Below are 12,964 nucleotides of genomic sequence, written 5' to 3'. Positions count from 1 at the left end.
CACCATTCCAAATTGCCTTAAACTACTAGTGTTAATTTCCTGATTAACCAAGAGTAGTTGCCAAAGGTATAGAATCCAGTATCCCAAGAGAGTAAACATATAGAGAGGAATTTCACATTATCAATGATTTTGTGATTAAGGAAGAGTAATGGTGGAGAAAAGGTTGTGGTTAATTCAACCTTTCAGATCCTATTACGAGGAGTTTACTACTACTACACTTGATTTGTATATCGAGGTGTTGAGATTATTTGAAACGCACTTTTTGTTTTATATTAGTGCAAGTGGGAGTTTGTTGGGCTTTATGCCCTAAATAAAACTCATTTCAATATAATCAGATTTACTTATTAATATAGATCAGAAATAACATTTGATGTTGCATGGTTCACATGATTTATTTCATGATTATATGTACATAATGTATAAATTCATCTGAAACCCTTTTCACATACTTGATCCTGTTTATTGTGCCGTCAACACATTGGAAAGTAAACATGACTATGTGAATAAAGTTTCCTAGATTTATCGGACACGGGGTTTTGCGATATGATAATCTACAACAAGAGTTTACTTGTATTTGGAGAAATACTATGTTCTTTCCAGAACATTGGTTAAAGTAAAGCTCAGGTTGGATGCATGGAGTATGCATCGGAAGGGACCGATATTGAACTTTGACTTAGATTTAATTAAACTTACCGTAAAATCTATTCAAGTCAATATCGCCTAGTTGATCCTAGATCAAATGATCTTAATCCTGTTATGATTAGGCTCAATCTTGAAAGGCTATTCGTGTTCCTTGAATTGTTAGTTAAGCCTACCTTTTGGTCAGGGTGATACGTACTTTTTGGGAACACAGTAGTGCAATTGAGTGGGAGCGCTATCATAAACATGGAATCTATAGCTTCTATCTGGCGAATAGTAAGCAAAGGATGATCTCCTTCGAGCTTGACCAAACGAACATAAATGGTGGAGTACTCATTTCACATAAGCTGAAATATCATTTATACGGGGTCAAGTGTTTTAAGGAATAAATACATTGTAGGGTGTAACGGTAATTTAATCTCTTTACAGTGTAGATCATTCATATAGAGGATCATTGATCACATTAGGATTATAACAATGGATAACTAATGATGTGCCTATATGGTGGAACATATAGAGCATTCTATATACTGAGAGTGCAATTCTAAGTTCTATGCGTGGATTCAACGAAGAATTAATAAGTTAGTGAATTTTAGTGCTAAATTCTTGATCTACTTATTGGAAGCTCGGTTAAATAGACCCATGGTCCCCCCACTAGTTGAGATAATATTGCTTGTAAGACTCATGTAATTGGTTTTGATTAATCAATTATAATTCTCAAATTAGACTATGTCTATTTGTGAATTTTTCACTAAGTAAGGGCGAAATTGTAAAGAAAGAGTTTATAGGGGCATATTTGTTAATTATGATACTTTGTATGGTTCAATTAATAAATATGATAAATGACAATATTATTTAATAATTATTTATAGTTATTAAATAGTTAGAATTGGCATTTAAATGATTGAATTAGGAAATTTGCATTTTTGAGAAAATCAGATACAAAAGGTGGTAAAATTGCAAAATTGCAAAGCCCAAGGCCCAATCCATTAGTGTATGGCCGGCCACCTATTGTTGTGTTTTAAATTGATTTTTTCATTATTTTAATGCCATATAATTCAAATCTAACCCTAGTGAAATGCTATAAATAGATAGTGAAGGCTTCAGAAAAAACACACTTTTCTTCTGACTTTTTTCTATTCAGAAAAACTGAGCCTTCTCTCTCCCTATCTTTAGCTGACCACTCTCTCTCTTCTTACTTTAAATTTCGAAATTACTTTAGTGTTTGAGTAGTGCCCACACACATCAAGTGATACCTCAATCATAGTGAGGAAGATCGTGAAGAAAGATCATCAGCAAAGGAGTTTCAGCATCAAAGATTCAGAGAAAGAGATCCAGGTTCAGATATTGATAATGCTCTGCTACAGAAAGGAATCAAGGGCTAGATATCTGAACGGAAGGAGTCATTATATTCCGCTGCACCCAATGTAAGGTTTCTTAAACTTTATATGTTTTTAATTTATCGTTTTAGAAAGTTCATATTTAGGATGTTAATAAACATACTTGTGAGTAGATCTAAGATCTTGGTAAAATAATTTCCAACAGTGTTCACTAAGTATCTGATCCAATCCAATCTGCACGATTCAATCCAATCTAATCCGTAAAATGCGGATATATCCGCACTTGCGCGGATTGGATTGGATTGAAAAATCTAAAATCTACACTTGTGCGGATTGGATGTTGTTCGACCTCAAAAAGTAACTGATCCAATCCAATCCGCACTTAATTATATATATTTTTTAAAAAATTATAATATATAATATATATTAATTTTCTAGTAATATTAAAAAAAGACACAAACTTCTAATTTCTTAATCTTTTTTTAGTAATATATTAAGTTGGTGTAATTTATTTATTTTATAATAAAAAACACCAGAAAAATTATTCTTATTCACATAGACACATATACATAAATTTAAATATATATACTAACTTATTTATTTTAATAATGAATACATATATATATTTTAGTGTTAAATCTAAAGATAAGTATATACATAAATGTATATTGGTTTGATTTATATATAAATGGAGATGGAAATAGATTATTATTAAAGATTAAGAAACAATTGTCTTTTTTTATTTTTTTTCTATGAAATATTAAATAATTTATCATAAAAAAAAAAAGCAACCGATCCAAAATAATCGATCCAATCCGCACTATTGCGGATTGGATTTAAACTGTTATGCGGATCAGATTGGATCCAAAATATGAAATCCGCACTTAGTGCGGATTGAATGTTGTTTAACCAAAAAAGTACAGATTGAATCGGATGAACACCCCTAGTTCTGATTCCACAACATCTGAGCTCAGATATAATAATTAAGAGCTCAAAAATTATAGAATCAAAGAGCAATTGTAAGAGTTAAAATTAATCCAAAGGGTATAAAAGTAATTTCAAAAGTAAACTAACTAATGACATGGTAGGAGAGGATAAAAACACATCGTCTAATTAAAACAAAAATAAAAGTCGAGGATCATGGGAAGAACAAAGCTCACCAAGAATTGAGTGATTGGGCTCAAGAGATAGAGTTAACGACAAAACATGCAAGGAAGTAGGAGAACAATAATCGACGAAAAGACCGAAGAGTGTGCATCATACTTTCCCACCTATAAATAGAGGACCCCAATATTCAAACAGAATACACGTTCTTGATCACGCTAGCTTGTCAAAACTCTACTGAATTGCTTCTCCGAGAGAATATTTCTCAAAATCTAAGATCGTCGATCAAAAAACCACTACCAACAAATGAGGAATTAAGCAATCAAGTAGAGATATATTTGATAAGGCCAATCTTAGTGTAAAGGATCCAAGAAGAAATACAGTTTGTTGTTGAGCTAATTTTAAGGATAATTTTTTTAATAATTTAACATAATCTGAGATTTTACTAATCGTTCAAAGCTAAGCTAAAATATATATATATAGGGAAACTCTATTGTAAGACCAGTAGTTCTTACCCCATGGTATAGAGAAGAAAATAGTTCAATCACAAGTCAAGAAATTTTTTATAGTATATATTTTTATGAAACATAGGTAGCAGATTATCCTCATGTAGTAGCTGGGGACCATAATTACTTTTCAATCTTTCTAGCGCACAAAGGTTGGTGAGGCACACATTTGGCCAAGGAATTAGCATGAGATGCACTTGCATTTTTGAAAGATTTGAGCTCCCTTTTTTCAAAGTTTGGTATCTTCATAAATTCTTTTGCTCTCAAAACTGAAGATTTGGTCGGTCATGTATTTGATAGTTTAGAATTGACTGCAAAATTTATTACTTTATATTCTAACACAGCTGGATTTGGTTTAAGAAAATGGCATTGTAGGCCAAACTCAGATGGCGCAACTCACGAAAGGGGGTGGTTGTGTTCTTGTGAGGGTACACGATTAGCATACATCAAGAATAGATAGAATGAGAGTGGCAAAGGCAGAAACAAAGATCAGGTGCAAATAGTGGTTTTGAGTTTTTTTTAATAAAGTAACATAGAAATATGTTTGCAGAGATTTCAATCCTACTCACACACATTCGTTTGTCACACTTTCGTTTGTCGAAGCCACTCATTAGTGTTTCATAAGGGCAAATAGAGTTATTACAAGACGAAAACTAGTTGAAGACGAATCAAAACTATACACCAGGTTCGTGGGTTCGCAATGGGTTAGCTGTGGGGTCTCTGTTGGTTTGTCGTGGGGTCATCATGGGATCTCCGTGTGGTCGCCGTCCGATTGGGCTGGCTACAAAGAAATAGTCTGATGTAGAGAGGGATTTGCTGTAAAGATCGATGAACAATATTGTAATAGAGAGAATTATAAGGGTGTTGGGTTTTATGCCCTAAATAAAACTCTTTACAATCTGATTAGTTATCAATATAAGAAATTTGAAGTGATTGATGTTTGCATGAATTCTACATGCTAATGGTTTAAATATGTTTATTATGTTTACACACAGAATCAGTTAAATCCAGATCATATGTTTATTCACAATTACAGTATTGTCAACACAGTGGAATGTGATTGTGTTCATATGAATCAAAAGACTTAGTCCCTGTTTCATCAGTGTTATTGGGTTTACACTAATGTGATAATCAACGATGATGTATACTTACACTTGGAGTAAGTGTTATGTTCTTTCCAGGACATTAGTAAAGTATACTAGTTTCGAATGTATGGAGTATACATTGGACTGGACCGATATTGCAACTAAGTTAAGATATTACAAACTTACCGTTATATATATCTTTCCAAGTCAATATCAGTAGTTGATCTTAAGATTAAAATAATCTAAATCCTGATATGCTTGGGCTCAACTCAGGAGTGTTATTCATGTTCTTTGATTTATTAGTTAAGCCTACTTTTGGGTCAGGGTGATACATATATTTTGGGAACATGATAGTATGATTGAGTGGGAGTGCTGAACATAAATATGGAAGTTATAGCTTCTACTGGTGTATAGAAGTAAAGTGATGATTCCCTTCGAGCTTAGCAAATAGAAGTAAATGGATGAGCTCTTGTTTAACTGACTATTTATTAGATCACTAAACACCATTTACAGGTAGGTAAGTGTTTTAAGGGGCAAAATACATTGAGGGGTGAGAACGGTAAAGAAATCCCATCTCGATGTAGATCATCTATATAGAGGATCTTTAAATCACAATAAGATTATAACAATGGTTAAATGAGATAGGATATTGATATCGTGGAACATACAATATGCTCTATATAAGTCTGAGAGTGCAATTCTAAGTTCTAAGAGTGGATTCAACGAAGAATTAATAAGTAGGAATTTACTTGGTAAATTTGGTTCACTTATTGGAAGCTCAGCATATAGATCCATGGTCCCCATTCTAGTTGAGAACATTCTGCTTGTAAGACTCATTAATTGATTCGTGATTAATCAATTATAATTCTAAAGTTAAACTATGTCTAATTTTATGAATTTTCACTAAGCAGGGGTGAAATTGTAAAGAAAAGAGTTTCTAAGTTTATTTATTTATTAATGGACTTTATATGTCTAATTAATAATTAAATTAAATGACAATATTATTTAATAATCTATTTTAGTTATTAAATAATTAGTTTTGGCATTTAAAAGGTAAGAATTGGAAAATTGGCGTTTTTGAGAAAATAGAGATAAAATTTGATAAAACTGTAAAATCAAGTGGAGCCCACTATAACACCATGGCCAGCCACTTGGTTTTTCAAATTAATATTTTCATTATTTTAATGCCAAATAATTCCTAACCTAAACCTATTAGTTGTCTATAAATAGAAAGTGATGGCTCAGTCAAATCACATGCTTTCACAAGCTTTCATTAGTAATCTGACAGAAATTTCTCTCTTCAGAAAAACTGAGCCTTCCTCACTTTCTATACCTGGCCGAAACCCTCTCTTCTCTTTTCCCTTCATATATTTCGACCCTAGTGAAAGAGTAAGTGCCCACACACAGCAAGCAGTAAATAAATTATAGATTGGAAGACTGACTGTGAAGGATCAAACTTGAAGAAGAAGGACATTCGGGCTCAGATCTTGATTATACTCTGCTACAGAAAGGATACAAGGGTTAGAGATCTGAGTGGAAGGAGACATTAATTCTGCTGCATCAATTTAAAGTTTTCTTAACTTTATATGTGTTTAATTTATCGTTTTAGAAAGTTCATATTTAGGGTGTTTAAACAACATACTTGTGAGTAGATCTAAAATAAATTTCAACAAATGGTCCTTTTTCTAAATATTAATATCTAATATTTTTAAATAAATATTATTATAGAAAATAAAAAAAATTTATTGCATACAGTTAAATGTATCATAAAAGTATACATCTTACACCATAATAACCAAACGATGTAAAATCAATAGTTAAAAAAAATACCCTACCAGTAGAAAACTTTTACTAAATCCTACCATAGTTTTGCTCTATATATATAATAACATCTTTAAACAATTCAGTGGAAAAATCTTATAAATAATAAAATTTAAGAGCAAAATACATATTGATTATATTGTTTTTAATAAATACAGTCGGAACTTCAGCAAAAAAAAAAAAAAAAAAATACATTCGGAAAAGCACAAGATCCAAAAATCCGAAAGGAATAAAAAATGTCAAACTATTAACAAAAGAATGACCTTCGGCAGTTTGGGGAGAGAAACAGGGTTTTCCTAATGGAAAATGATTTCTTTTTTGGAGTGATCAACAATTAAAACTATAACGTCTAAGATAACGCAATTTCATCAAAAACAACAAAAGAAACAAACAAACAAAACAAATTTAAAACTGATTTCCTATATCAAAAAAAAAAATTAAAAAAACTGGAGATTCAGATTTAAGACCTCTAGTTCCCACATTTTCATTCAGAAAGGATACAATCTTTTCGATTTTAGTTTGATTCCAACACATTTCCAATGTAGCTCCCCAAACAGATTTTGTACACGTCCTTGTGGTAATCCAGAGATCATAACGCAGAATTCTACAGTACATACATTTCCCAGATCTCTTGATCTGAGGCTTCAAAATGGTGAACTACGAAGCTTACATTCTTCACGATGAGTACAACACTCCTTCAGATCGGCTAGGTACGAGTGGGCATTCGGTAAAGCAAATTAAGCGCTGAATCCAGTCAGATAGGCAACAAAATAAGAAAGGTCGTCTGTGCATGTGTACATGGTATGCGATGAGCATTAAGATCAGCTAGCACTTGGCCTTATTACTATCGAGTACGCTGTGCAGATGGAAAGCTTCACCTTGGTCCCCATTTAAAGATCTTCTCTCCAAACAGCACGCAGTCAACTGTCTGAGTAGCCTCTCAAGGTACGAATGCAAGAAACTTTGGGAATCTTTCATATTAGGATTCGTTGACAAGATCATTGCATTAACAGTGTCGGCCACAACCTCACGTTGTGTCTCTTCGAGAAGGTACCCTACTGAAGACTCGTGTGGCCGTTGATATGCCAACAAAGCAACACAGTCCTACAAAATGAGGATTTTATGTAGAGAGAGAGAGAGAGAGAGAGAGAGAGAGAGAGAGAGGAGTAACAAGTAAAATTTGCTAACCTTAACTAGATCGTCAAACTCAGGGAACTCAAAATATTTTGCCAATTCCATTCTTCCGTATTTCACAGCCTCCTCTAGTGCTCCAACCTAATTATCATAGTTACACTCAACGAGAATAAATATATACTTGAAGAAACAAATAAGATGGACCCGAAAGAATGACAATGCATGTTCCCAATTTAATTTTAAGTGACAGTAACAGCAAACAGGAAATAGGAATCCAAGAGATGCAGTGATACACCTTTATTTATTTATTTGCAAAAATATCAGGATAAAGAGTACTTGACTTTCTGTAAGAGTAAATTCAAGGTATTTAAGACAACAGAATAAAATCATACTCGAATTAATTCAATGAATTTTTGACAGTGAAGCAGAAAGCAAGTTGCTGATTTATCATCCTGCAGAAAGAAAAAGTGACTCGTTATAATTAACAAATTCTGATAAGGTTAATAATGACATAAAATCATCAAATAAAGAGTGCAAAGAATCAAAGTTTAGAAACAATATGGTGTGTCACAATCAGAACATGGATTAGAAAATGTGAGATGTATCAGTGAATCCAACATGAAAGTGTAATGACAACTGCAAAACAAGGAACTCCATTCAGTAATCAATTAGAATTACTGCTAAGATGCCATTCACGATGATCACCATATGATGAATGATAAGATCACCATAACCCAATCAGAACAAGACTGAAAAATAGAATATTCTCCCCTGGAAACATATGGCCCTAATGCACAACATAGTTCCACATGGCAGTAGCTCAATTTCTTGGGTGGGCTGGGTGAGCAATAATTGAAAGTAGTCCAAAATTCAAGTCTAAGTAAATATATCTCATCGGAAAAGAAAATGCATTGTGTAAGACTATATTTGCAGAACTACATCAGCTGGAAATATGGATATGAAAAAAGTGGTAAGTCTCTTTTGTAATGTAAGATGCATATTGCAATGAAGGAGCAAAAATATAAAGTCACCTGAACAATCTGGGGATACCACTCACGAAGTTTTCCAAGTGCAGCATCAATATCTCCATTCCTAATTAGCTTCATTCAAACAAGCACATCAAAACAATATCATATTAGAAACCAATATATTTTTACGAAGGAAAGAAAATTGCAAAATGGAAGGTATATTATTAAAGAATAGTGATCAAATCCCATGATACATGTACTTGCATATGATAGGCCTAGTATAATGCAAGACGTAGGTGATGTTAACTGGAGTATTATTTGGGAATAATAGGGACTGGTTTTAGAAAGTGTATTTGTCTAAAATCAGATTACTTTGGGAAGGTTTCATAGGACAAATAGAAAGACTGAGCGTGCTGGAGTTAATATTTGGTGTTGTGTTTCAAACCTTGGCTCTAGGAGAGAACCAGGTCTCTCTATTACCTGTGGATACTGTTTTTCCTTTTTTAATTCAATAAAGCACACTTCATAAGTCCTCATAATATACTTTATGTTTGTTATCTGTAAGTATATCAATTTATTAGACCCCACATATGGGTAGAATATAATAAATAATGAGGTATATGGGCTATTGTAATGAGGGGGTGCTGGGAATGAGCATGAATAGGATACTACTATACATATAAGGGAAAGAGAATGAGGGCAAAGTCAATAGAGCTTGACTATTATGACTTCAAACAATTCAATTATAAGCAGCTAAGAAATATGACAAAATTCACCAAGTAGTTACAAACCTGTCTGAGAATCTTTCTCTGACTCAATGCATATACTATATCATGCTCATCAAACCCATTTTCTTGAGCTATGTATATTGGAGGAACAGTACTTTTAGTAGCCGTGTCAAAAGAATGAAGTGTATCTTCATAGCCATAATATTGCAAATATGAGCGCACAAGTCTGGTTAGCAAATGCAAATGTCAAACTCAGTACTAACATGTATAGAGGACATTATGGATGAGCTTCACTTCAACATTGAAGTCCTCAGATATTGTAAATACTAAGAGCTCGTTTAGTATACCGTTTTGTATTGTGTTGTATTAATATTATTTAATACAATACAATGTTTGGCATTGATTTGCATTAATAGATATTGTAAAATTATACTTTCTTTACTTCAAACTTGACCCCAACCCCGACCTCGATCCTAGACCCGAATCCCATCTCCGGCCTCGGCCACAAACCCCGACCCGAACCAGAACCCCAAACCCCGACCTTGGACCTAGTCCGGGGTCCAAGTTGGGGTCGTGATCCAGGTCTAGGTCCGAGGTCGGGTCTGGGTTTGTGTCCGAGGTCCGGATCCGAGTCCAAGTCTCGATCCGGTCCCAGTCCGAGGTCAAGTCCGTGTTTGCTACCGAGTCCGAGTCCCTAACCCCATACCCTTTGTAAATATTATTATATAAGCTAATACAGATCATTTGTTATGTATTAAATAATATAATTCACATTGTATTGAAATTCATAGTTGTAATAATTAATACAATACAAAGTTTTATCCAAACATAGTATTCTTGTTATTTAATACAATACGACTCTTATACGTTATACCAAACGAGCCCTAAAACAAAAAACTGGACATACTGGTTAGTTCATACTCAAAAGAGCTAGAGTAAACTTACCCATGACTAACATTTGTTGGTAAAGACATTTTATCAACTGTCATTTGTAGCTTCATCCTCTCTTGTACTTCAAACTCCTAATCATACAACAATGATCAAATTAGAAGGAAAACACAATTTACAAACTTAGAGAGCAATCTACTATATCAGATATGGCAGATTTTGTTTCGCTTTGCAGACCATCTTGAATCTGAACTTGATTACAAATAAGAAGACAGCAAGAAGAAAATCTGTATACTCAACAAACACGTCTATAGGAAAATAAAAATTTGACGTTAAATCAAGACATTCTCATTTAGTAACATGGAGTTCTTTCAGGGACCACGCTTGAGTTGTGTAGATTAGATCATATCGTGAATAAAGGTATAGAAATAAAAAAAACAGAGGAAAGAAAGTATCTCTTGCCTTAAGATTAAAAGCAAAAGGTTTCTGCCCAAAGTTAACCTGCACTCTGCAAAGGAAACACGTATTTAAGAAAATCATTCTCGTTTGCACTAGCAAAATAATTATGATCGAATAAATGGCATGTGTGATGTGGTAAGCAATAATGCATCAGGATAGCATGTAAAGAATCATCAACTCAACCACAATTCTAACACCTGGAAGATCACACGTAAAACCTATTAGTTAAAAGGTAAAACTTACTTTCAAGCCAAAACTAGAATCATAGAAAAGAAGTTGCCAGGAATTATTCCACACACACAAAAAAAAAAACCATAATCAGAATTTGAAATTCACAAACAAAATCTAAAACTTATCTCCTAAATATGTAGTAATTAAAAACTAACTACTTTCAAGCAATAAGAAGATTAATTATTTGAAAAAGGATAAGCCTTATCTTACTCTTCATTTTGACTATGAACAGCAATGGTAGGAAACAATGGACCCTTCACTTCCTTGAAAGCTGTCCCTACTACAGCCCCATTTTTACTGGCATCAACACAAAAGAGAAGTACAGAATTTTAAGGCAGAGAACAGTTAATAAAATACAACAAACAAAACGGTAAATGCATCCAAAATCAAATTCGACAAATAAAATCTCTTCCAGAATAAATGAACTAAGAAATCAATTAACTTACGTAAAAAAGTATTCCTGTGATGCATAGTTAATACCACCCCCAACTATATCACCAGAAGTGTACGTCGGTCCAAATTCATCACTCTTGCCTGGTCCACGATAAAGATTTCCATCATCTCCATGATAACCACAACTGTTTGCCTCCCATCTACGAATAAATATGTTCATCAAAAAAGTGAAATATAACCAATATATACAAGGAACTGTCTACTAAAAGAAAGATTCGCCTCATGAACACAAAGGGCTGAACTCAAATTCTTGAGTTTGCCTTTTCTGTTCTACTTTCCTACTTAGCAATCAATTTGCTCCATTAGTGTTGCGGTTTATTTTGAAATTTAGTCCAAATAACTAAAGAGTATTGACCAAATACATGAAGAAACTACATAGGCTTGCTGTAATAAAAAAATAGGTTAACCATGTCTCTAATCTCTACAAACCTAAACAGTATTTTTACACGCAAACCCAGAACCAAATAGTTTAAATTAACAAAAACAAAAAGATTGCAATAATCAGCTCATTGATCACAACGAAACCAAAAACTTTGCATTAGTATTTCCGTCGATGAGCATGGATAAGCCCAATTAATAAATTCTCAGAAGCCCACTTTTTCTCACTTCACTTTCCCGGCAATCAACCAAAGCAAAATTATTAAACCAAATATTCAACCAACACCGAAAGTAAAGAAATACGATTCTCACCCAGGCTGCCTCCGCATCTTGAAGTTCTCGCTAGTGAAACCAATTGCGATTTGACCCTTAGTTCCGGCATCCTTAACAAAAATCTCGAAATAGTAAACAAGCCGTTTCACCGGAGCCGGTCTATTACCCTGAACGACACCGACGTCGTGGCCGTGAAGATTAACATTAGTGTACTTCACCGAAAGCTTATCGGGAGAGACAACAAGGAATCCACCGGAGCTGTTAATGGTGTTGAGCTCGGTAGGAGCCTCTTCGTCCTCGTCCATGTCGCATAGACCTCGAGCCAAGCTTAGTCGAGAGCGATCGAGGAAGTAGCGAGCGAGATCTTCACCATTAGTGGCGTTGATCGCTGACATGGCCTTCAGTCCCGAAACCTAACCAATTCAAAATTTCATATAGGGAATCGAACAAAGACCTGAAATAATTTTGGCTCAAGATGAAAAGCTTACAAATTGGTTGAAGACAAAGGGAGAACCAGAGCAGAGTGGAGAAAATTCACGCTTTGATTCGGTGTGTGTATAATTTTCTCCGATGAAATGAAATTGGAGAGAATAGAAGTGCAAAAGTAGAGTGTTTTGTAAAACTAGCATCAAAATTTTTATTATTAAAATAATTTTACAACAAAAAAATGGGGAATTAGTCGTGTACTATTTTTTTTTTAAAAAAAATTACAGTTTTAATTATTCTAATTGTTACTTTGATAGTTTTGCGATTATCATAATAATACAGAATAAATGTTATTTACATTATTAGTTTAACAAATTTGACAAGATGAAAAATAAGAAAGAATTAAATTAAGAGAGTTTGATTTACACAAAAAATTTTATGTTCTTGGAGGAATTTTGACAACACCGAATAAAAATAAAAATATAATTATTTAATGAAAATGTGCTAGTACTTAATCTAGAATGACGAGTA

The 12,964-nt window shown here is 33.5% G+C and overlaps 1 protein-coding gene across 1 annotated transcript; it reads right to left on the bottom strand.

Annotated features, from left to right (window-relative positions):
* Nucleotides 1-6,932: 6,932 nt before the first annotated feature.
* LOC133031851 (ran-binding protein M homolog) lies at nucleotides 6,933-12,664 on the bottom strand. Its single transcript, XM_061105588.1, has 11 exons — nucleotides 12,496-12,664; nucleotides 12,047-12,420; nucleotides 11,350-11,496; nucleotides 11,114-11,200; nucleotides 10,676-10,721; nucleotides 10,271-10,347; nucleotides 9,389-9,551; nucleotides 8,661-8,729; nucleotides 8,022-8,081; nucleotides 7,684-7,770; nucleotides 6,933-7,599 (listed from the first exon to the last, which is right to left on the bottom strand). Exons 1-11 carry the CDS (start codon nucleotides 12,634-12,636, stop codon nucleotides 7,321-7,323), a joined length of 1,530 nt encoding a protein of 509 aa, XP_060961571.1. The 5' UTR covers nucleotides 12,637-12,664; the 3' UTR covers nucleotides 6,933-7,320.
* Between the last annotated feature and the right edge of the window lie 300 nt (nucleotides 12,665-12,964).

The sequence above is a fragment of the Cannabis sativa genome, chromosome 1 (assembly GCF_029168945.1).
Source record: "Cannabis sativa cultivar Pink pepper isolate KNU-18-1 chromosome 1, ASM2916894v1, whole genome shotgun sequence".
In the NCBI taxonomy this organism is placed as follows: domain Eukaryota; kingdom Viridiplantae; phylum Streptophyta; class Magnoliopsida; order Rosales; family Cannabaceae; genus Cannabis; species Cannabis sativa.
This window is presented reverse-complemented; position numbering and strand designations above follow the sequence as displayed.